The following is a 26,053-nucleotide window of genomic DNA, read 5'->3' on the forward strand; positions in this document are numbered from 1 at the left end:
TAATTATGGTCCTACTTGACTGCACTTATACCTACGCTCTGAATTCGTGTGTTTTACTTTATAACTCTCTCTCTTGTATGCTAGTAGGTTATTCTGCTAGTGGTTGGTTTAAATTCCTTCATATTTCTGTTATATATTGCTTCCGTGTCGCACTTTTGGCTACGTCACGCTCACGTGACGGCCAGCACGCCTTGATTATAGGATCGGGGTGTGTTAGTGTAACTACGAAAATTAATTATATTCATAACTGCAAATTAACCATTGGATTTTATCCATAACCATACTCACCAGATAACGAATTCCTTATCGGTTAACAATTATATCCATTTTCGTCAATACAAAAATATATATGTTCAATTAACGCATGATAATTAAGTAAATATTAATTTCTTCATTAAATAATTGATGTATAAAATAATTTAATGAATGAATTTTGTGGAACATAAAAATTAAAGCTAAACATTGATAATGTTGGCTGATATTTGATATCTCTCATAAGCATGGAAGAAAATGCCGATAATATCGACGAAATATCGCCGATAATATCGACGAAATATCGCCGATATTATCGGTTTTTCGGGAAATGGATATTTTAATTGGTATCCGAATGGTTTTCGTCCAAATATCGCGATATTTTGGAAATATCGCGATATTTTTTTGAACGGTGCAATCGGACTCCGAGCCGAACGTCGGAGAAGAACGCCGGAGATGGTGTGCCTATTCCCGAGCCGATTTCGTCCCAAAAACCTTGCAAAAACACGATTTTTAACTTCAATTTCACATATAAACTTCAAATTTCACGCATGCAAGAGGTAATAAACGATTCAACATATGTGATGTCGGTTTAGGGTTTAGGGTTTCAATGGAATCTCACCTGAAAACATGTTTTCTTCGAGTCGAAGACGAACTAGATGACTGAGCCAACTCCTTGCTCAGCGGCGCACCGCCACAGACGACTGAGCTAACTCCGACTTCGTCAGAGCCACGATCAACGGCGGCGACACCCAGATATCGAGAGGGATTCGAGATTGTCGGACTGAGGAGCAGAAGGCCGTGGTGTATGTGTAGGGGAAGGGAGAAGAGAGATCGAGAGATTTGTGTGTGTGTGTGTGTGTGCGTGGGAGAAGGGAGAAGAGAGATCGAGAGATCTGTGTGTGTGTGTGTGTGTGGGAGAAGGGAGAAGAGAGATCGGAGAAGGGAGAAGAGAGATCGGAGAATGGAGAAGAGAGATCGAGAGATCTCTGTGTGTGTGTGTGTTTGGGAGAAGGGAGAAGAGAGATCGGAGATCTGTATGTGTGTGTGTGTGTGGGAAAAGGGAGAAGAGAGATCGAGAAAGATCGAGAGAGAGAGAGACTGAGGTCGTGGTCTGCGTGTGTGATGTTTGTGTGCGTGTATGGTTGCGTGCGTTGTGTCATTTGTGTGTGTGTGTGTGGGTTCCTTCTGTCAGGAGGACACATGACTCACTCAGTATTCCCGACAAGTTTTACAATTATTTTGACAATTTGACACATGACTCACTCAGTATTCCGGACAAGTTTTACAATTATTTTGACAATTTCAGACCACTTTTACACTGGAATCAACTTGATAGCTCTAAACCAAGAAACACTGGAATTCCACCTTCTTCCAATCCTACACAACCACAACATCGTGCTGATACTAATGATAGCTCTAGTACAAGATCAGGAGACTCACCTACCACCGGAGGTGGGAATGATGAAGGACATAGTGGAGCTGGAGGTAGTGGAGCTGGAGGTAGTGGTGGTGGATATGGAAACTATTATGGACCACCACCTCCCAGATATATGAGCCCCTTCACTGGTGAGGCAAACTTCACGCATGCAACACAGGATGATGACCATGGCAGTAGGCGGGCAGGACCAGGAATCGGTGCCATAGGGAAGGACTATACTCGTAGAGAAAGAGGCAAGGGGATTTTGTCAAGTCAAGAAAATGACTCGTTATCTAGAACTTCAGACTCTGTTGGATTGGGAAGTAGTAACTATGGTTATACTCATAACCAACCATTTCCCTACCCTTCATATCCCATTCCTGTTGGGATGGAATCGAGCGACTCATGGAAACAATCCCAGACTCAATCTTCAAATGATTTTTCTTATGGACAACCTCAACCAATCTCGGATCCATATGGGTGGCATGTTAACAATTACATGCAAAACTATTTTGGGGATTTATCATTTGATAACTACTCTTCACAATACACTCATTCTACACGTAGAGATGATGAAGATAGTGAAAAATTTGAACCTCATAGAAACTCTATGTGGTACTAAAGTGTAAAATATTGTACTAATTCATTATATATAAATGATTATGGTGTGTTTAGACTTCTTTCATTAATTACTACATATTTTCTACACTCACAATGTTTGTCAGCTCGCTATATAATCAACTTGATAATGTTAAATCCATCATGCAATGCATTTCCTTCCAATTTTTTGTGATAAACTAATAGATAATTGACTAAATAAACATCCTGCAAAGTTTCAATAAAAATTTCCAAGTTTTTCTTACAATTTCCGTGGTTTCCATGTAATTTTTATCGATATCGATATTATCCCGATATTTCCATCGATATTTCCGTGTTTTCGGACTACCGATATTTCCGATATTACCGATATTTTCTTCCTTGCTCATAAGTACCATTGAATTCTCATATATTTTGATTCATAACAAAACTTTTGAACTTTCCCACATATACAATTCACACGATGCAATTTTTGTATTCTCAAGATAATGAATTCGGTTTAGATTTGGGGACACACACGGATTGGAAACCTCTATAACCATATCTAAGACCATAACCAAATAATATTCACGGTTTTTCCCTATACCCAAAATATACCCGAATTTTCATATTCAAATCCAATTTATTCAAAAAGTTATCCACGATTATTGAATTTAACAGTTAAAATTGTCATTCCTAGCGATTTACATTAATTGTAATTTGTAGGCAACGGCTACGTTTAACGAGATTTATTTTTTAGTGGAAATGCTGACAAATTTTTCTTACAATTTTTTAGAGCCGTTTAGGGTGTTAAATGTCGTTTTCGAGTTGTAATTTTGACTTGATAAGGAAATTAATTAGTGGTGTTTAATTCAGCCATGATATTATATACAATCATGCAGCACAGATCTTAAAGGAGAATGTATACGAAAACTAAGTGAAGTTATTTAAATTTATCCTGGGGAAGATAATGGGAATTCATGTTCCCCATCTGTATCTATAGGATTATGATAACATGATCAACCATCAGACATGTTCCAAGTTGATCGCATTTTCATTTTTGTCTCCCAAATGCCTTTAGAAAAAGAATACTTTAACCCCAAAATAGTTTAAGAGAATCCTCCATTCTTTTGACCAGACAGAAAGACGACCTTTATATGCTGGCTATGGAACCTTATTTCCTGTGATGACTAAATGCCCTCCGCTCCACTTGACTTCATTTTCCAGCTATTTTCTAGCATCATGCTCTCCACCTCCACTTATCTTCTGATCCTACGAACTCACGTGTATTAACAAGAGTACGTGCATAAAGAATGCCAGTTAGTTTTTGTATTGGTTAATTAATCAAACAAGGTTAAATAGCCAAAATGGTCATTGAGATTTGCATAACTCATCACTTTGGTCCCTAACATTTCAAATCGATAAAAGTAGTCTCTGAGATTGTCCACCATCCATCATTTTGGTCATTTCGTTAAAAAGTCCGTTAAGTGTCCCGGAGCTCTTGGCCGGAAGTTTGGGCAATTTTAAAGCTTCGTAACTCAATCGTTTCTTAACCAAATTCGACCCATAATATATCAAAATGAAGATAGGAAAGTGTAGAATAAGATTATACCTATTTGGAAGCCCAATGTCTGCCGAAGATAGCCGGAAAATAGCCTCAAAGTTCACTGATATGAGGGAAAACTGGAAAACTTGCCGGAAACAGGGTAAACTTTAAACATTCATAACTTCTTCAATACTCAACGAAATCAAGTGATTCAAAAATGAAAATCATACTTCTCGATGAGATGAAGAGAATGGTACCCTTTTTGATGGCTAACGCGCCTTGATTTGGCCGGAAAATGGCTCGAAAGTGGCTGTCTTGGTCTCAAGTTAGCCACTTTCGAGCCGTTTTTCGGCCAAACCATGGCGATTTACCCATCTAAAAAGGTACCATTCTCTTCGTCTCATCGACAAGTATGATTTTCGTTTTTTAATCACTTGATTTCGTTAAGTATTGAAGAAGTTATGAATGTTTAAAGTTTACTAAGTTTCAGGCGAGTTTTCCAGTTTTCTCTCGGACCAGTCAACTTTGAGGCTATTTTCCAGCTATCTCCGGCAGCCATTGAGCTTTCAAATAGATATAATCGTTTTCTACATTTTTCTATCTTCATTTTGATATATTATGGGTCGAATTTGGTTAAGAAATAATTGAGTTACGAAGCTTTGAAAATTGCCTAAACTTCCGGCTAAGAGCTCCCGGACACTTAACGGAGTTTTTAACGGAATGAATAAAATGATGGATGGTGGACAATCTCAGGGACCACTTTTACCGATTTGAAATGTTAGGGACCAAAGTGATGCGTTATGCAAATCTCATGCACCATTTTGGCTATTTAGCCATCAAACAATAACATTACGTAAAAAACCAATTCAGTACTCAAAAAACTATATGTACTGTACCTTTTTCATCTTCATTTATGGTATAACTTTTCTTGGGGATCCGGGGGATCTCATGATTATGTTCGTTTATCGTACATCGTGCAATTATAAATTATTTGAAATTTAAAATTTAAAATTAAATATAAATAGTACTTAACAAAAATTGACTGCAAGATGTACGATGAACGATCATAATCACAAGATCCCCATATCCTCGTAAAAAGAACCCGGCCCGGATCATTTTCCTAATTTTCGCGCCCGAAGTTGTATTTATGCAGCTTTTTTTAGGATATAATAATCCGAAAAGAAAAGGTAATCAAGGACAGCAATGAACCACAGTTTAATTAACTAATTAACTAAAAACTACGTGATCTACCAGAAATGCCCAAATACACTTAAAACTATTGCTAATCAGGAATGAAGATCCTTGTCATTGGTGTCAACTGCAGGTCAATCCTTCTGTTCGAGAAATTTTCATTGTGTTCGTAATACGGATAATACATTGCATGTTATTATATAAGTCACGGGAAGTTTAATTTTTTTTAGTTGTTAATTTTTTAACATAAGTATCTTACTATTTATATAATTACACGTAATGTACCACTTCGTTTTTCAAGCATACTGAAAAATCTCTCATTCCCTCAACAACCAACAACCAATAATTCCTCTGTTTGACCGCCACAATTCATTAGTATTTACAATTTTTTTGACAAAAGAAGCATTTAAAGTTTCTCAAAAGCTAAAAAGCTTAGAGAAAGATTGCATTCTCCAGCTCAGTTGTATGGTGGTGTCCAGAATTTGCAAAATTAATTTGAGAATAATGCTAAGAAAATTAAATTTGAGAACAAAATTTGCAAATTTTGAGACTGCAAATATAGATTTCGACTCGGGAGTTTTAACGAAAAGTCCACGGTACTGTTCACTTTAACGAAAAACCACATTTTTACACTAAAAAATCAAACTAGGTACTATTCACTTTACCCTTTATTTTATCTTTATTGTTAAAACTTAAAGTTTTCAAGTCTTTTTCATTAGTTTTCCTTTTAAAATATTAGTGTAAAATATAGTTTGTAGCATAAAAAAAAACTTGCATGATTACGAATTTAAGCAATAACAAGCATATTTTACCTGGTAAGCACCACCATTTTGTCGGATTTAGCATCATTGACCTTGATAACTGTCCCCCTATTTCAGCTTCCTGAGATGTTGCCTTTCTGAACGTGGGATTTGGTTATTGGTCATGTTATTTTTAACCTAAAGTCAATTAGTATTTGAAAATTGGCACACACGTAATAGAGGCGACTTATTGAAATATTTAAAAAACATGGGTTAAAATTCTCTGTGAATCTGTGAATTAGTGACACGTACGTACTGTTTTGACTTGAAGATAGATTGCAATTTCCGAAAGCTGCACCATGCATTTAGGTTTGTGATTCTCCGACTTTCTCGCTTATTTATTGGCACCTATTTTCCAAACGTTGGCTCTTCCCTCATTGACTATAATCTATATATAAAGAAAGCAATTCATGGACATATACGACCACCCCGAAAAAAAAAATGAACATATACGACCAACCTTGTTGATCATGTGGGTTAATTCTGCATCAACTTAAGCTCCTCCAAAGCTATTAGGTCTTCCAAGGTACTCCAACTTTGTTGATCATTTCAATTTTTATAGTATACTGTGGCTGCTATATTATGTTCCCAACAAGATAGGTAATAAAGGATGGTTGCTTGATGATAAACTGGTGGTTTTGCTTTTACGGCTAGAGATATCAACCTTCCAGTTTCCTTCTTTAACCCGAGAAACGATCCATCCAACGGTAAGAACAGCAAGCCATTGGATTCTCTGAAAGATATTTTAACTATTTACAAAGGAAGGGGACACTTTTTGTCGTCCACTTTTTTCCAAGAGATCAATCAATCCATCAAATCAAACATGTAAACTACAAGAAAGCAAACAGTTGATTACGTGCCTGCGTATCCCAATAGGAACCAAGCACCCAGAACCCACCTGCCGTTCTGGGGATGAAGTTAACTACCATCTCTATTTCCTTCAGAAGTTTGCACTTTAATTTTTAGTCTCAATCCGGGCTTTTGAGCCTTTAATCGTATATTTTTTTGTTTGCTTTTGCTTTGGTTTTTTAGCTGCTCGTTGTAACTAAAGTTGCCCTAGTAGATATTTATCTTCAAACAATATTAATCAGTTTGCAGCATCACAATTCTCTCTTCCTGTGAAACATCAAAGATTTCCTTAATCTGTTTGCAGTTTTGACCAATTATCTTGCTTCTTAGACAGAAAGTGGTGTTAATCATCCTATATAACATTACATCTAGAAAACTATTAACCCCACACATCATTATGTCTTGATTGTTTTTCGTTAGATTTATTAAATTCGATTACCAAAAATTATATACTTTGAAATTATCATTTCTTTGTGTTTGGGCCTGAAATTCACATTTTCAACCAAATTGAAGTCAGCCAAAAAAAAAGTGGCTGCAAATCTCGACCTCGACCCAATATAGAATTACTCGCGCCAGTAGCTATATGCTGATGGCTTAGGCAAGTCCTAGATGAGATGAGATAGGCAAGTCCAGGTTGAAATAAAATTGCTAAGGATTAGGCCGGATTTTGATAAGATTTGAATTATTCCATGAATCAAAACCTATGGCTGATCAGATAAAAATGAATTTATTGCATAAAGAGACTAGGTTCAAAATTCTAGCTCAAGTCAAATAAGTCGAGATCAGACAGAGACTGAGTTTCAGTTAAATAGGGGATTGAAGAGATAATGTCAATGATTTCTAGGTGGGTGCCGAGAAGGCATAGTCCTATTAGGACTCTACCTCAACAATCTTGGTTATCACGAAATCCACCCCTATAAATAGAAGTGGTTCTACAACCTGAAATGCCCCTTCAACTCAACACACAACAAACAACTCAAACGCTATATGCAAAACCTTTTTCGAACTATGAGAAAAATACTAATTACCTTAACCCTTTTTTAGCACATATTTAGCTCGGTTAAACATCATTGGGTTGGCAAACTGGCAACACATTCAATTTGGTGGAAAATCACTGGAGATGTAGAACTAGTCGGTCTAGGAGTATCTTTAGTTTTGTTAAAAAAAAACACTACTTTTTGGTTGGTTGCGTATCCAAGTCTCAGCCAACAAAGAGTCTTTGATTCTTTCGCTGAAAGAGGTCATTTCGTTAACTTCTCCGATGAAGCGAGGTGTTTTATGACCGATTACTCGCAAGTACATTTCAAAGTTCGGTATTCAGACGGTTGAACGACGTTCACCATAAAGACACTCATCTACTTTAAGTATCTTTTCCCTTACAGCCTGATATCGATGAGACGCACTTATATTCTCATGAATATAGTTGAAGTTGCCGAACTTGGTGTAGAAGATCTTGAGCTTCACAGTGAATTAAGTAACCTTATCTTCAGGTTCTAGAACCCTAAGCTAAGAGTATTCATTCATCAGCCGTAGTGGCTAAGTAAATAAGTCAACAACGTGTTTGACACCACCGCTACATCTACTCTACTCGCCCAACCAACCTCGGCTCTGAGTTGGTATGCCGGTGTTCACAAAAGGGACGTAGTTAGCTCAATAATTGCTCGGTCTGCGCTAGGTAGGCTTTGTAATTTTTTTAATCAACAGTTTGATAAGGAAAATTTTGACGGATGATATATCTAGTATATAAGTCTGTTTTTGCCATTACAAATGCTACAAAACCACAACCATATACAATGGCAAAGCCTGGACATTTCGTTAGGAGGGGCGAAAATTTCAAGTTTGTTGTCATTCAAAATAGGTAGTTTGGTTTGATATTAAATTTAGCAAGAGTAGCTCAAGTATTCTGAAGGTTCAAAGTTTAGAGTGTAACATTCACATTGTCCGACAAAAAATCTAGGTGCACAACATTACACTTTAGTATAAACTAAAAAGTATAAAACCTATTTATCAACTATGGAGCACATCAGAAAGTATTCACAACCCCATAAAACTATAGTAGCTAAAAGAAAATCTAATGTCATTGAATATTTTCAATCTAATGTTCAAAAGTTTTAATCATTTCAAAAACAGTCTCAAAATGTAGCCAAACTTATACAATAAATTAGTTATAATAATTTACAAAAACGACATAGTTTTGAAAAAAGAAGTTAAAAATGAACAAAAACAAAAAAACAAAAGTGAAGATTGGTTTAAAAAAAATAAAAAAAATAAAAGAATATAAAGGTGAGGAAGAGAAAAGATGGTGGGGACCATCTTAAAGAGAAACAAGGGATGCGGGGTGTTGAAAAATCATCATCTTCAACCTTGCACCGTCGCATGCTGCCCTTGCAATAAAAACATTTTAAGATTCCGGCATAACGACATTTTTCACATACGCCAGTCTAGCCCTCGCTGAACCCCTCCGAGACCTGAACAGCAAGTTAGAAAATTAAACTTCGTTTCTGATCGAACTAGAAGGGCGGTTGTACAGCAAACAAGACTCTTAGGTTTCTTTTCAACAAGAGGAGGGGCTCATTGCGCCTTAATAGCTTCGCCCATAACCATATATAAATGCACTATAGTTTTTTTTTTTTTTCAACTGCTCATCTTCTTGTATAATAATACTTGATACCAATCCGTGTTCCTAATAAATTGAAAAATCTTCCCCCAATTAGGTTAACAATGCAGAATAGCAGAAACATACAATTTTTTTTTGGTCGATTGAAAAATGCAGTTGGTTACATCTTAAAAAATAGGCTGGCACCCCCAAAAACCCACTCCACCCCACAAAATAGACCGGCCCAAAGTCCACCCCAGTCTCTAGGTCAGCCCAGAATGGGCTGAGTGAGGAATCGGCCTATCTGATGTTAGCCACGACTGATTTTTTTTTTTGCGGCTAGCGCATGGGCGTGCGTTCCAGACTTCAAAAAAAAAAATGTCAGAATCTCACCGTGGGCTACATGTCCACTTTTTTGGGTTTAGAAATGAACTTGCTCCTATATTCGCACTCATCTACCACGAAAAAGTGCATATGCGTATCCACCGCGTCATTAATCCTCTGATTTGTTGGCTATTCAAAGCTTTTATACTGTGAATCAGCGATCAGTACACTGGTTTATTAGTATTGTATCCACCAAGTCATTAATTCTCTAGTTTGTTGGCTAGTCAAAGCTTTTATACTGTGAATCAGTGATCAATACACTGGTTTATTAGCTAGGTTGTTTCCATGCATATTTCAACCCTAGCTATATCACACACTAGTTTGGAAGCCATGGATGTAGTGACCTGTTTTGTGCCACTAAAAGTCCCATACCCTCTATTACCAGCACATAACAATGTGTCAATTGGGGCGAGAGTTTTCAATCAACTTGGAACCCGAAACAAAACGCCATATGTTCTTGTATAATTGGAGAAGTGTTTTTTTTTTTCAAGTGTCCTTTTAATTGTGTAATAACATGTGATGTTCCGCTCCGTATTTCATTCACACTGAAAATTTTCTTAAATTGAGCTAGTCGTGATGCCACATTTATCTTCTTCGCTTTTGTGAGTTAATGTACTCGAGGTGGAAGTAAGAATAACGAAACCCTAACTCAATTCATTGACAAAAATGGTTCTGTTAACTCGATCCATATAAGTACAACGTAACAATAAGTGTTTTATTTTAAATCTATAGAGTACTAAATGCATTGTCTACACATCGATCATACTTAGCTTGACACTAGTCTTACATGGAAGTCTCGTACTCTTCTTTGCGTCAAATATCATCAAACTAAATTTGCTAGCTCTATATCGATTTCAAGTTATTTCAGACATAGTCTATCCTTAATTAAAATTTAAAAGTTAAGAATATTATAATAATTATTGTCATATCTTATTTTCATTTTCAAGTTTGATTTTTTTTTAGTTAACACTATCGATCATAAATTCATAAGTAAAAGCAACGCATGTGTTCACAAATGTCAACTACACATATGCACAATATATGCTTATGAAATGTACATGCCAAGTTCAAATTCATCCATAAGATCTTCATATATTGTTCGTTAAGAAGCTCTTGTGTGTCCCACATATAATGCCACCTATATCTCACGACCCACCACTAGAATTCGTCTTGACTAATAAAGCAGACTTTAATGTGATAATTTTCTTTTTTTTTTTCTTTGTGAAGATAGTTTTTCCGTTGAAGGCATTATTTATCACACTTATTCTGCTAAAAGAAAAATTCTGAAAAAAGAAAACAATTTACTGAGGCTCGCATTTTATTTTATTTTTACTATCCGTAATGTTTTTCGGGCAACTTATCTTTCTAATATTATAAAACTTTGTTCTCGATTTCACGTTGTTGTTTTTTTGTTGGGATTTCACGTTAGTTTAAATCGTATATCACGTCTCATCGAGTTGGTCGGGCAACCAGCACACTCACCAAGAACACTTGCAGGTACCCTCTGTTACTCCACCTCCAGCAATTTCCATCTCGGTTAAAAAATTGGAGTTAATATTATATTAAAATTAAGACAAGTGAAGATTATCGTTAAGTCATAATTGAATCATCATCAGGCAGCAGCGGCAGAAACCGTTGTATTCTCTTAAATGTTAAGGAAATCTATATATACAAAATTTTCATAAATTAGAGACATGATTTTTTATTAATAATAAATTAATGTGTTTAATTGTTTTTATTAATAATATATTATATAATTTGTAATTATAATCTAACAAGTTATTCTATCTATCATTACTCTTTCTTTTCTTTCTGTTTTCTTTTATCTATCACTGTCCATCTAGAACTAGAAGAGGACATAATAATATAGCAGCAGCAGAAGAAGAAGATAAGCTTGTCTGGTTGTAATACGTTGATGGAGGAAATATACAGATTGCAATCAATGGCCGACTACGGGGACACAGGGTTTCAATCGACGGCGGAGTACGAAGACAGGGCGGCGTTGATGACGCCGGAGAATCTGATCCTTCCGCTGGATTACCGCAGCCTGCTGGTCTCGTCCGGAGCCTTTCGGGAGCACAATCACCACCATCATCAACGGGAGGCGATGTTCGGATCAAACGACTCCGTGTTGTACTCGGCAGCGTCAGAAGCCGCTTCGACAACAATCGTGCAACGCGAGGTGGACGTGTTCGGCGCCATCAAAGCCAGAATCGCGTCGCATCCGACTTACCCTAGGCTCATTCACGCATACATCGAGTGCCAGAAGGTGAACAAATACCTAATTAATTATTATTTAATTAGTATGAAATTTTGTTAATATGAAGACTTGTGAATGTTTTTATCTTATTTGTAGGTTGGGGCGTCGCCGGAAATCGCGGGTTTCTTGGACGAAATCCGACGAAAAAACGACTTGTACAAGAAGCAGGGAGACTACTCTTGCAATTCTAGTTCGATGTTTTCCTCCACGTGTTTGGGAGCCGATCCCGAGCTCGACGAGTTCATGGTCCCCCCCCTCTCTTTGTTTCTCTTTTTTCTTTTTACTAGATTTTATTGTCTTTTAATTGGAATTTTTTGTTTGTTCTTTCCTGTCTCTCTCCGTTGTATATAGGAAACCTACTGCGACATGTTGGTGAAGTACAAATCAGATCTATCCAGGACTTTTGATGAAGCCACCACTTTTTTAAGCAAGATCGAAACGCAACTCACCAATCTCTGCACTTCTTCATCATCTGCTCGTGTCTCTTCCTCCGTTAGAATCCTCTCCGGTCAGTCTCTCTCTCTCTCTCTCTCTCTCTCTCTCTCTCTCTCTCTCTCTCTCTCTCTCTCTCTAATGGTGCAGGATAGCGTTAGATTTGGCTTATGTTAGCATAATCTTATTTCCAGTACTAGTACACGAAGTATAACAGCCATTGGTTTCCTAGTCGAGCCCTCTGGTATCATGGTGACCTGGTCTATCTATCTCGCTCTCTCTCTCTCTCTCTCTCTCTCTTATGATGATTATGCGAGCTGCCCACTTACTGAGAACTAGAAAACATATACATGCTCGCAGAATAACGGACGTTTTTTTATCATATATATATGTGCGTGTTTGTGTGGCAGTAATCAAACAAACAAACACCTAGCTGTCCACAAAAACCCTAGTACCTCTACAAGGGAAAGAAACCCTTTTGTCTTAAGCATATATTTTCAATCCTAGGCTTGCTAGCTGTTCTTCGGAATTCTAATCTGGAAACGGTTCATTGTTATATCTTATCATCGCCTGTCTTCCCTCTCTCTCCCCCCCTCTCTCTCTCTCCACACATTTTGTGCCTGTATGTGTTTCTAAATCCACCCTGGTTGTTTGTTGCTTGTTGTGTTAGGTTTCCACCCAAAGACGCCATATAAACCAGCTTGAAAAGCTAAATCTTTTATTTTTTGTTTCAAAGATTCTGACTTTGACGTTTCAGAGATTTGTAGTCTCATGAGACTCCAATAGTTGTTTGATTGTGTCGTCCAGTGTCCATTCAAATGTTTCTTTTTTGTAATATATCGTCCTTCTTAACTTAGTTCTTTTTCACATGCTCATAATCTATATCAATCCCTAACCATGTTTCTTATTTTTACTTTTCCTTTCATTCTGTGACATGTTCAGTTTTCAAGTTGAAACTCATGTATTCTGGACTGTCAACTTCATAGCATAAGCTAGAAATTAGAGATCATGATTGATATTTACTTGATCTAGTGCATGCATGTTAATGTTAAGTTGGATGATCTTATTAAGGGCATCCATATTACAATCAATACATAAATCTGTATATATTTATCTATTGATGGGTGTTACATTTTCTGAATATAATTAAAGTGATCAAACAAATTTGGTGGCAAATGTGCACCGAATAGCTCAGTTTATTTTTAAAAACAGAAGAAGAGTCCTTGTAGTTTTTGTTTTGGGGGCTCACACATCCTTGTTAAACTTGTGTTCATTGATTTTTTTTCAATTCATTCGATCCGATAATCAAAAAATTAAAAGAATGAAAAATATAAAAATAGATGTGTGAATTATCATTGTTGAGCAAGTATTTTGGGAACCAGATTTAGTGTAAGACCACTCAACTGATATCTTAATTAGTCAGTTTCCTTTATTTTGGAGTGGATATGCAGGCATGTCAAGTAATGATGTGTAGTCAGGTTCCTTTATTGATTCTCAAGTTCCAAAACTGCATGAATAGTAATTGGCTTGTATTGTATGCAGCGAAACTTGGAAAAGGATACTCGCTGGATCTTGTTTCTGAGGATCCTAGGGATCCTGTAATTATGTTCATTTATAGTACATTATGCGATTAATTTTCGTTAGCTATTAATTTATATTTAATTTTAAAATTTAAATGATTTATGACCATACGATGTACAATAAACGAACACGATTATGAGATCTCTAAGATCTCCAGAAAAATGATCCGGCGAGAATCGCTTTCCGTGAAACTTAACTTCTTATATATATATTTTTGTATTAGAATCAAATCTATATGTACTTCCGTTGGCCATGATCATTAGAAAGAAAAGTGAATTAACTAGCTAACTTATATAGGAATCTTACTAATCACGTGAGAGCATATCATACACTGTCGTCTGAATTACATTTGTCTAAAGAAATGATTTTTTCCCATCTTTTTTAACCTCTAGCACACTCTCTCTTGTTAAGTTATTGAATTGAACAAAATGTATAAAAGAGTACATAAATCGCTTATCTTGTTGATAATAACGAAGAATTCCTTTTGTTACTCCATTACTTAATTGAGCAAAGATTTGTACATTTAAGCATCTCAATCAGAGTAAAGTTGTGGTTATTTCCATTTGCACGAGCGTGGAGCTTTTGCATCCGGAATGCGAGTAGTAGGCCTTAGACATTGAAAAAGGGTGGTGGATGATTAAAATTAATCTGTATCTGTGGTGAAGTGTCATCGTAATCTTGTATGTTATGGTTGGCAACTATTATTATTATTTTTTATGGAAGTACATAATACCTTTTCAGCGATGTGGTTTCGTATTTAATTGGCCTCATGCTCTCACTACTGTATCAGTAGATTCTTTAACTAATTATCCGAAAGAAAAGGGAGAGGAGAACATTTTTCAGCATGCGACCATGGCAGAAGTCCAGTTGGACAAAAACATAACATTGGCATATATTCACGTGCTTTTATGGCTTATCTTGTTGGCTCCTGCATTTGTAAAATTCATGTTTAGTTCTTTTTCAAGACCATTTGATTATTTAGTTCTTTTTAAATGTTATCTTAAAAATTTTCTGTGCTCTTTGAACATCTTTTAACAAATATACCATATAACTTTGAAAGTTTCAAATATATGCTATGCGGATCAATTGATCAATGATTCATTTGTTCAGTTGAAAGTTCTTTAGATCTGCATTGCTCCACTTAAAGAAGTGTTCGATCCTGTGGAACTTTGTATGATAAATCATGTTCCAAGTACTTGTGCTGTTTTCAACTTTTTATTGATTTGAAGTGTTGAGCTCAGTTGCCAAGTAAAATATATAGATCTTTGCATATAACGTTTAGGAGCCATAGAATATTGCTGATTTGTTGTACTATGGAATAGGCCTATGATACGAATCTTTATTTATTTGTTTGATGGTTGTGGCATTAGAGCAAGGCTTGTCAACGTGCTATATTCTTTCATAGCACATTTCCTGAGGTAGCTATATGCCGGTAACATGTGACATTGTTGCTGTATATATGATACAGAGCATAATTTCGATATCTGAGTTGCATGTTCTCGTTGTGCCAACTACTCTTTTCACACATTAATGTAAGAGAGAATGACACAATCTAACTATGGTGTTCCAAACTTCCAATTGCACGTTCTCGTTGTGTCACCGTCTCCTTAAACATAGCATGAAACGAGAGTGACGCAATCTAGAGTTTTATTTGCTATGCCTTTTCATTTTTACATGCTTTTGTCTTCGTTTTTGTTGTTGTATGCTGCCAAATTTTACTGATAATACAAGAGTGAAATACTAGATGGTCGAGAGTATAAGCTTTTACCCAGTGGAATATTGAATGCAACTTGGATGATATGTTAGTCTCTCTAAACCTAACAGAGCACGTTTAATTTACAATATTTTGTATGTGTATCTGGTAAAATGGCAGTTAACTGGATAATAAAGGTTACTGCTACTGCTACAACTGTGTATGGAAGAAGGAAGATAACTTTATAGTATAGTATACCCCGCGTCTAGCGGGTGTTCGAAGTTTACTCTACACATATTCCCATGTACTCCCACAGTTCACGCTGAGATGAGCTTTTATGTCTCTCTCTCTCTCTCTCTCTCTCTCTCTCTCTCTCTCTCTCTCGGGTTTCCGGCCAGTACTGGCACTTGTGCTTAAGTGCTTGTCATTTCCGTGGACATCTCTTCTGTAGTGGGTCTTTGCGTTTCATTATTGCTTCATACGTGTCTGCTCACTACACGTACTTCTGCGTTGCAGCGGGGTCCCCTAAATGCAATCCTGTTCTCTCCGCTTCATCAAACCCTATCACCTTCAAACTTCTTTTTTCTTCCCAAGGGCAGTAACGTTTTAGGAGGGATGTATTCATCGAATTACGGTGGCCATGGCGTCTTAAAATACTACTATCACGCAGAGTTTTATAATTGGCTTGTACAAATTTCCAAGAATGCCATGACGATTGTGCACCCGTTTCATAAACATCTTGCTCCAAGAGCAGAAAGCTTGCTGGACGGCTAAAAATTAAGATTTAATGTGATCTAATATCTTAGTATATATGATTTTAAATATCTACTCATGTGTCTTTGGTTTGAATTTTTTTTTCTTTTAATTATTGTAATAGTTTTAAACTCTCATGTTTTGTTAATAAAAATAATTTAAAAAATCTAAAAATTAAGGGGTGTGGACGTCCAAGAAGAAGTAATTTACATACCAAGCACCGGTAGAAATAGGAAACCTAATAATGTAATACCTGGGCATCCTTTAGGGTTTGCCTCTGGTGAAAGTTCGCCATTGTCACCGACTTGCCCACTAACACATGCACGGAGCTGATGTGCTGTGTCGTATGTGTGTCAGTTCCGATTTGATTGAAGGACCCGTCAGTCTTGTCCATTCTGAGTCTCTGACATTGTTGTCTCTCCTTTCCTCGAAGTTTTAGGCGAGCTGACAACAAGGGACTGTTTTCGGTATTTAGGTGTACCGGCTAACAATGCAACCCACAAGCTCTGGGATAGAGAGAATGGCACTCTATAGTGCCTTGGAAAACTAGCTCATGGTGTGGGACCCTTGCTCCTCCGTTCGCTGTTTCCTTTTAATTTTATCGGAAATATGCAGGAGAAACACGTCTGTGTTATGGTACACTGTGCAAATGGATCATACTACGTGTAATTTATCTTCACATACCGTTGTATACAATAGACATTAGTTTTCACGGTGACAAAATACATGTGCTATATATAAGTTGCTCTCAATCTTTAGTCACCAAATGCAAGTACGACAATCACTTTTAGATAGTTAGCTTGAGATTTCATAACCGTAAGGCATGTGCTTCAGTGTAAACTTTAAAACTTTATCCCATTCGGGAAAATTGCCAATCATAGACAGGAATTTTGACATGAGAACACAGAAATCATGAATGTTTAATTAGCACATTGTTATTATGCATTGAAATTGTCCAGGAGTAAAAGTCTTACTAGTTTTTTTTTTCCTCAAGATGTGAGTTTAGTACAACTCTCCGAGAAGAAAATAATATTGACTAGTGTAGCTGTATTATATAGCACCCTATTGGTATTGAAATGGATTTAAAGGTTTAATTGATATAAGCTGATGGACAATGTTGGTGATCAGATGAAGGTGGTGGCATGTCATCGGATGAGGATTTCAGCGGAGGCGAAATGGATGTGCAGGAAGCTCAGCAAAGAGGTGAAGATCGAGATCTCAAGGATCGGCTTATGCGTAGGTTTGGCAGTCATCTCGGAACCTTGAAGCTCGAATTCTCCAAGAAGAAGAAGAAAGGAAAGCTGCCGAAAGAAGCAAGGCAAACGTTACTTGATTGGTGGAGTGTTCATTATAAATGGCCATATCCAACGGTACTTAAACCTCTCGTCTCGCATTATAACACGTAGTTTAATAACTCCACATGGCGATACAGTCACACCTCAATATTTTTCATATACTCGCCTAATGAAATTGTTTGATAATCACTGTGGTTTCTTTTTCTTCCTTTGCTCTCATTTCATTCAGGAGGCTGATAAGATTGCGCTAGCGGAATCTACGGGGCTGGATCAGAGGCAAATTAACAACTGGTTTATAAATCAGCGTAAGCGTCATTGGAGACCATCGGAGAACATGCAGTTGGCGATGATGAATGATCTTACTGGACCATTCTTTACAGATGAATGAGGTGCATGCAATGTACATTCTCTCAAATGCTTAATTAAACTTCTGTCCTGGTAATTTATATGTGCATGATCCGGAAAACGCAAACTTTACTGACATTCCTCAATCAATCTACCCCATCTCTAAGATGATTAGGGGGAATGTGATTGTAATTTGCTTTAATGTTATACTCTTATGGAATTTGACCACGGTTGGTAACGAATGAAGTGCTTACATGCCCTTGCTATCACTTGCAAATGATCCATCCTCAAACGCAAAACTCGTACTCCTAAATTTCAGAATTCTAGGGCACCAACTTTTATCCTAACTAGTGTAACAACATATGATTTCTTTCTTCCTTTTCCTAATGAATTTTCCCCTAATAAATGCAAATTTGAGCCGATTCAAGTTCACTAGAATAGTGTACTTATTCTTCTGCACTCGATCTTCATACTTGTAATTTAGATAAATTTAATGTAGTATATTACTTGTATTAAAGCAAAAAAACCTAATCAGTATGCCCCAAAATATGAGTGCTATAATCAACTAAGAAAAGTGATCAAAACCATTCATTTCTCTTCCAAATATTGGTAGAGGTAATGAGATCGAATATGCATTTTTTTTTTATAAAAAAAAACACGCGAAACATGTTTGCTTATATAAAATGAGTATTGAAGTGATTTTGATTGTTGAGTGTTTACGAACTCATGAAATTAAAAAATTGCTGGTTTCATATAACAATTCACAACCTTCCAAACATTAAGTAAACATATTGTGAAATCTTTAATGTAACATAATGCTTCAAGAATCAAGAATCAAATCAATTAGAAAGTCTGATTGGTATTGGTCATATCTCCTTTCCTTTCCCTCTTTTTTTTTTTTTTTTCATTATCTGATTCATGACTTCCCCATTCAAATAAGTAGGCACGCAATAAAAATTTGAAGATCGAAGTAGTTTCTTGGATGAAGATTCTCTCCCCTTCTAATCTCTCTCCCCTTCGCTCCCTTTCTGCTTGAATAGTTACGGTTAAGCCACGTCAACGTTTTATATTTATTGTTTTTTACAGACAATAAGACAAAAAGTAAAGTGTGAGAGGAGGGGAAGGAAGTGGATGGGAATAAGAAGGGAGAGAATCATACTCCGTAGTTTCTCACCATGTAAAACCTGACCCAAACTGAATTATATAATGGGTTATGCTTAAAATCTGAGGCCATGCATCACTATTGGGCTAGACTGAGATGGCTTACCTACATTGGGCTTACTTTAGAACCGACGACCCGTAATTTACCGGAATAGGGCCCCCTTATCCGATCACAGATCTCAGAAAAACGGGTGTATCTCTGTTTCGGTAACTGACATGGCTTCGCTTCAGCTTCAACTTCCATTCTCTGCCGCTCCGTGCCTACCCAATTCCCGGTTCAGACGCAGTCCGGTCCGGTCCTCCACCGAACGCCAGGCGCTCTTTAACCGCATTGCTCCTGTCTACGATAACGTTCGATTTTTTTTTTCTTCAGTTGCAGTGTCACTTTTTCTTTGATTGTTAATGTTGAATCTGTCTAAATATTGATCTTCCGTTTTTATTTTTGGAATAATTCTTAGTTAAATGATTTGTTGAGCTTGGGTCAGCATCGAATATGGAAAAGAATGGCAGTTTCGTGGAGCGGGTAAGAATTAAAATTAACTGACTATTTTTTGGTGGAATATATATTTGGGTCTCTGAATTTCAAGTTTTTGAATTTTGGGTTGCAGAGCAAAAATGGGGGAGAGTGTGTTGGATTTGTGCTGTGGGAGTGGGGATTTAGCGTTTCTCTTGTCTGAGAAAGTTGGGTCCAATGGCAAGGTTCGTTCTTTGATGTAATTTGCTGAAAGATTGGTAATTTAATTTGAATATGAGCTGTTGTTTGTGATTGGCATTGTAAAATCTGGCTTGCATTGGCAGGTGATTGGTCTTGATTTCTCGAAGGAGCAGTTGTCAGTTGCTTCGTCGCGGCAGAAGTTGAAGTCGAAAGCCTGCTACTTGAACATTGAGTGAGCACTGGTAAATCTAGTGGTCGATCAACTAAAAATGTTTGAAATTTAACCCGGGGTTTTGAAAATGTTTTATCTTTTTCACCTCGTTTGTTTTACGCGAAACACTCTAAGTAGATACTGAATTGCTAATCAGCATTACATTAATGTGAATAATCGATCATGTTATGCGTTGCATCTTGTTAGGTGGGTTGAAGGTGATGCAACTGAATTGCCGTTTTCTGACGGTCACTTTGATGCCATCACTATGGCTTATGGGCTAAGAAATGTAGTAGACAAACACAAGGCCATGGAGGAAATTTTTAGAGTTTTGAAAGCAGGTTCCATTCCCTCTCTCTCATTTTCGCTTGATGAAGTTGTAGTTCTAGGTAGGTCAGTTTTTCTCATTTTTGCTTGGCATCACAGGCTCAAGGGTATCGATCCTTGACTTCAATAAAAGCACCAATCCAATTGTTTCATCAGTTCAGGTACTCATAACCAGATACAATAAGTTTTTGTCTTCTAAAGCGTAGACCAATTTGACCATTCTATTTTTATTTTGGCAAACAAGTGCTGAATGCTTCATGATTCAACTTTTGCTAGGACTTGATGATTGACAATGTTGTTGTCCCCGTGGCATCTGGTTTTGGACTTGAGGAGGATTACAAGTATTTAAAAATTTCAATCACAGAATTCCTGACAGGTGCATTTTCCTTGCTTTTAACTCTTTATTTTTATGGCATCTGCACCTCATGATGTTTTAATCTGTTGAAGCCATCTTTGTACTGCTGTGTTTATACACAGTATCTTCAAATTTTGTGAACTCTTGGGAATTGTTCTGTTTGGAGGCCTTTAGGCATAGGCTTAATAAGTGATCAAGTCGAGTGGTTAAGCGGATAACAGGGTACTAGTTTGTTGATTAAAATCTTTCTGTGAACACAGGGGACGAGTTGGAGAAGCTGGCTTTAGATGTAGGTTTTTCCAATGCCAGATATTATGAGATTGGCGGAAGCCTCATGGGGAACTTAGTAGCCACCCGATAGGTTGATTCATGTATGTTATTTTCAAATTGTGTCTTGTTGAACATAAAATATGTGCCTTTGGGAAATAAGAAAGATGTTGTGCCTCAAACATTTCTGTTCATTTGTTCTCTCACAGTTCTGAATATCAGTCGAGCATGTCTCAAGATCAATTTTACTTCTACAAATGACAACGAAAATATTGCTTTCTCTTGAAGTCTCGCTCAACAATTCTCTCAGTTAGTCAAAATTGGCCTTGTCATTAGACGTGTCTCTGACTGAGCCGAGCAGGGCTGAGGTGCAGCCTGAGATTCCTCGGCTCCTTCAGAGGAAAACTAAGTGCTCGCAATCCTTGGAAATATGTGAAACCTTTCGTTTTCACTGTGTTGTGATCACCTAGGATAGAAAGAACTATGTGAAACACTCGCAACTGAAGAAGCACCATCTGCATTTAGAGGGTAACATTGGTCGTCGCCGTTGTCATTGAGTTCCATGGTCTTTTCATCTATAAAAGGTGGATTGGCAGGTGGAGGAAGGTCCAGCTCCTTCTTTGTTAGCATCTGCAGCGCCTTTGACATTGTTGGTCGTAAAGAGGGACTCTCTTGGGTGCATAGAAGTCCTATCTGGACCACTCTGAATATCTCATCCTTAAAGTTGTCATGGAAATTTTGCGACATTAAGTTTGGGTCGTATAGTTCCTCTACAGTCCCTGCTTGAAAGTGCTTCCAGGTCTGTTCGGACAAAAAGCACAGGAACAATGAACTAAGGATGAGGATCTACTTTATACTGCAAATTCGAAGATCAAATTGTTTTGTGAAGGGAAAAAAGGAAGAATTTATTGGGAAATTTACAATTATAACTATGCCGTCTGAGTACTCTGCAGATGTGCTCCTGTTGTTCTGCCTTCCAGTGATGATCTCCAATATAAGCACTCCGAAGCTGTAGACATCTGCCTTTTCTGTCAACTGGCCATGAGCTAGGTATTCAGGAGCCATATATCCCCTGAGGTTAAATTACAAATACTGGTAAGCTTAACATTTTCGGAGTGTACTTCGTTTATCTTCACTAAAACAACCTGAAATATTACTATAAATAAGCTTACAATGTTCCTGCAATGGCTGTGCTGATGTGACTCTTATCTTCCTCGAAAGACCTGGCCAACCCAAAATCTGCAATTTTAGCACGAAGCCTTGAATCCAAAAGGATGTTGCTGGCCTTTATGTCTCTGTGAATAATCCTTGTTTTCGAGTTGTCATGAAGGTAGACTAAACCTTCTGCTGTCCCAACAATGATCTCATATCTCCTCTCCCAGTTAAGTGTTTTAGCCCTTTCTTGATCTGTTAAAATTTGTCGAAAACATTGAGAGAAGTTCAGAAGCATGCATGGCATATCACCAGTTAGGATTTGTATAAATCAACGTAAATCTATGAAATTACCGAAGATGAAGCGATCTAGACTTCTGTTTGGTAGGTATTCATAGACGAGAAGGCTTTCAGGTCCCGCACAACAACAACCCAGCAACCTGACCAAGTTTTTGTGTTCGACGCTGCTTATAATGTTGATTTCGTTATAGAAATCTGCTGCTCTGTGCCTGTTGTTGAAGAAAAGCCTCTTCACTGCAATCTCTCTCCCATCAGCCAGAACTCCCTGCTAGGATAAAACCTGTTAGTTTCTGAGATAGAGACATCGGACATACAAGACAAACAAAAGACGAGGAGATAAACTACTTTGTAAACAGTTCCGAAACCTCCTTGCCCAAGCTTGTTGACAATGTCAAAAGACCCTGTGGCCTTTTCAATTGTTGAGTACTTGAAGTTTAAGCTACTGTCATTTAGGGTTTTCGCCCACTTTTCTGCATCATTTGTTCCTGCAAAACCCCGAAAAGCTTTTGGCGGTCGGTAATCTCTTACGTGTGAAATTCCATTTCGTCCATTGTAGACGTTATTAAATTTGCACCATTGATGAAGCAATGCAATAACTAAGTACAATCTGGCTGCATTGCAGAGTTTCAACGAGCTTTTTACCTCTTCTTTTCTTTTGTATATATCTGTGTTTCCAGATATAAAATCCAATGGCTGCTCCAACTACTAAAACCACCAAGGAGCTGATAACTGAAACTACGATGACAATTATGGTACCTGCAACAAAGTTTAGAAGATTAGGTGAGCGAAACTACACACCGGGCTCAATCTCGAGCTACCAAAGCAGCCTACCCTCCACCCACTCAAACCGATAAGAGGAAACCTATGTTAAAGAAAAGGGGTAGAGTTTCATTTACCTCTGGAACTCCCATTTCCCATTTCCTTGTTGAGAAAATCTGTGTCCGAATACCTCATGAAGCACCCGGTGTACAATGCTCGCCCCTCGGACCAAGGCAAGCATCCCAACATTGACGCAGATGCATTCTCTAAACACTGTCTGCAAGAGCTCTCATCCAAAGTTCTCCAGCAATCTGCCAACACGTAAGCCGATTGGTTCGCTGTCCCACTCACACTCACCTCACCCCTTGCATAGCCTCGGTTGCTTGGTGCAGACTCAACCGCACGCCTCACAACCTCCCTTGCTGATTCTCCGAACGCTGAACTCTTCCTTGTCGTGTTCCCACACACGACCCTGTCCTCCGATCCTCTAAACTCATCGTAAAAGCTGTAGTTTTCGGACCTCATGAAGCAACCGTCGAGGTAAATCCGACCCCCATTGTAAGGAAAACATTGGGGAAGCACTGTACGCGCCTCGGCGTAGCATAACACACAGTCTAGAAGAGAAAGATCTCCGTAGCATTGAGCTATGCCATAGTTTGTATCAGGGCCCGAACCGGTTACTGCCACGCCAAAGCCAGAAGTTCGCATTTGTTCACTGATGTTTTCCATCGTACTGACAAAATTCGGAACAAAAACGGTTGTGTTGTGCTCACGTTGGTTGCCGCACATTATTTGGACCGTCTTCGTTCTTGGATCTCCGGCAGCCATTCCTAGTAACAGCAGGATCTTCAGGAGAAGGAAATTTTGGGAAAGAGCTGCAATGTTGCAGTTCTTCATTTTTTTTCTTTGGGATGAATTGGAACTTTGATTTAATTTGCAGCTGCCACCATCCAAATTTATATGAAGGAATGTTGTGGAAGATTTAAGGATTGCTGTCAATTGGGCAAATGGGAATCAGGAGTGTAGCTATTACAGAAGAACAGATGGCATAACAGTAGCAATACAACATGGATAAATTGCATTCAGAATTAGGCACCGTCCCTTAAAGTTGGAGGCTTTGAGGAGGTGGTTGGTTTATATTGCTGGGTTTCCATCTCGAAGTCAAAAGGGCAGGTCTTGGATTTTGGGTTCTTATCCGAAACTTGTTGCAGGGATTGCAGCCCCGAGTTTTCTTTGGGTTCACACTTTCACAGTCAACTTAAACAAGAAAAGTTTCTTTGATCAACCTACTGGAGAGAGACTTCCCTACACTATTGTGATGTCATTGGGAGTGGGACAACCTGATAATACAGTGTCATGTCGAGACGATGCACATGACATTATAATATTGATATGAAACAACGCACATTGCATTAAATCAATGATTCAGATGGAATCCTATAGTGTAGGTGAGTTTATAGCTAGAAATTGTACGACTTTTATGACACATATATTAATGCTATGATAATATTTCGTGTCAATAATAAAATATGTTGTTTCTCTTGACATGATAAAAATATCATCACGGATCATACAATGTCATGTCGAGACAATACACATGGCTTTTGCATGAAATCTATACAAGACTGGGACATGAGGTGAGGACAGCTCGGAACATAATAACAAGAAGGGCTCCACAAGCAATCCCAGTTTGGAGAAATTTTTTTGTGACATGCAAACGCGACCTGGTATATCAAATGTCATGATACAGTTGATTGAATTTTTTTTTTTTCAAGTTTCCAATCAATCTCGTACTCCAGCCACATTGAATAATCTCTCCCCAATTTGGACCCCACAGTTTGGATTGAATGTGATAGTAGAAGGTCGGCATTGAATTATAGAGGGAGGGAGGGAGGGAGGGAGGGAGGAGGAGTGATTCCCTGAACTAAACCACGTAAATATCCAACCATATAAGATCCCACCCAATCCCCACCAAGGTCCCATGACCTCCAGCCAGCCCGCCATTGCCATTTGCCACCAACAGCTCACGTTAAACGTCTAAACTGCTGACGTTATATTATTATATGCTGGTCCCCGGTGATGACTCAAATCAAGATGTTAACTTGTTAAGCAGCTAGCTTAACATCAGCTTAATATCAATACTGTGACAATGGTATCAAGATGTTAACTTATTAAACGTCTAAACTGCTGACGTTATATTATTATATACTAGACATGTTTTTTATTTAGTGGCAATGGTATTAACATATTATTAGTGACATATCGTCAATCCGTTCAGATCAACTTGCTTGAGAAAGCGAGAGCAGACTCAGCAGAAGAAGTCATTAATACAGGCACTTAGACTGGAATAGCTGGTAAATCCAAAAATAAAAGAACTTCTCCCCATGTCCATATTAGCTGCAGGAATACACAGAATCATGGCAGAATGTCTAGGAGTTATATCCTAAATAAAGATATGATTACTCGCAGAATATGTATATATACACTAAACTGTCAAGGAATTCGTAGGCAAAAAATAAACTACAGAAGTTGTAGACAAAGTTTTGAGTGCGTGGAAATTGGTTTTTTTCGTAAAACATGAGACCTATAAATATATATGTACGCGTACCTTTTGTTTTTGCATTAGATGACTGAAACTATGAGTTCCTGCAGGTGAAATGAGATGCTTAATCGAGGCTTTCTGGCTTATGGCTTCTGCTGTTGTGAAATGAAGCTAGACAAAGAGAGAGAGAAGCCAATTCGAATACGTTGAGAAGTCAAAGTGAGCTAGGGCTGTACTGGAAAAGTTCTCTTTGCTTCAACTTCAAACTTTAAATTGAAAGAATGAGGGAGGAGAAGTGGAAACCACGCGGTGTTGGACCGAAAATCCGACAGCTCTCTCTCTCTCTCTCTC

The 26,053-nt window shown here is 37.7% G+C and overlaps 3 protein-coding genes across 4 annotated transcripts; 2 read left to right on the plus strand and 1 right to left on the minus strand.

Moving 5' to 3' along the window:
• Positions 1–10,994: 10,994 nt before the first annotated feature.
• Positions 10,995–18,242, plus strand: LOC126607967 (homeobox protein knotted-1-like 6). The gene is made up of 6 exons (XM_050275691.1): positions 10,995–11,111; positions 11,459–11,883; positions 11,971–12,120; positions 12,226–12,382; positions 17,462–17,703; positions 17,858–18,242. The coding sequence occupies exons 2-6, from the start codon at positions 11,530–11,532 to the stop codon at positions 18,014–18,016; spliced, it is 1,062 nt and encodes a 353-aa protein (XP_050131648.1). The 5' UTR covers positions 10,995–11,111; positions 11,459–11,529; the 3' UTR covers positions 18,017–18,242.
• Positions 18,243–19,285: 1,043 nt separating this feature from the next.
• Positions 19,286–21,131, plus strand: LOC126607968 (2-phytyl-1,4-beta-naphthoquinone methyltransferase, chloroplastic-like). The gene is made up of 8 exons (XM_050275692.1): positions 19,286–19,485; positions 19,593–19,657; positions 19,743–19,833; positions 19,933–20,021; positions 20,208–20,341; positions 20,427–20,488; positions 20,604–20,703; positions 20,943–21,131. Exons 1-8 carry the CDS (start codon positions 19,351–19,353, stop codon positions 21,041–21,043), a joined length of 777 nt encoding a protein of 258 aa, XP_050131649.1. The 5' UTR covers positions 19,286–19,350; the 3' UTR covers positions 21,044–21,131.
• Positions 21,120–26,041, minus strand: LOC126607966 (cysteine-rich receptor-like protein kinase 2). 2 transcript variants are annotated; one of them, XM_050275690.1, is made up of 8 exons: positions 25,769–26,041; positions 23,298–24,152; positions 23,044–23,157; positions 22,747–22,886; positions 22,456–22,666; positions 22,122–22,356; positions 21,871–22,021; positions 21,120–21,750 (listed from the first exon to the last, which is right to left on the minus strand). In XM_050275690.1, exons 2-8 carry the CDS (start codon positions 24,055–24,057, stop codon positions 21,412–21,414), a joined length of 1,950 nt encoding a protein of 649 aa, XP_050131647.1. In that variant the 5' UTR covers positions 24,058–24,152; positions 25,769–26,041; the 3' UTR covers positions 21,120–21,411. The 2 variants fall into 2 exon arrangements, with proteins under 2 accessions (XP_050131647.1, XP_050131646.1); XM_050275689.1 differs by having other exon boundaries at positions 23,298–24,500.
• Positions 26,042–26,053: the final 12 nt, after the last annotated feature.

The sequence above is a fragment of the Malus sylvestris genome, chromosome 16 (assembly GCF_916048215.2).
Source record: "Malus sylvestris chromosome 16, drMalSylv7.2, whole genome shotgun sequence".
NCBI lineage: Eukaryota > Viridiplantae > Streptophyta > Magnoliopsida > Rosales > Rosaceae > Malus > Malus sylvestris.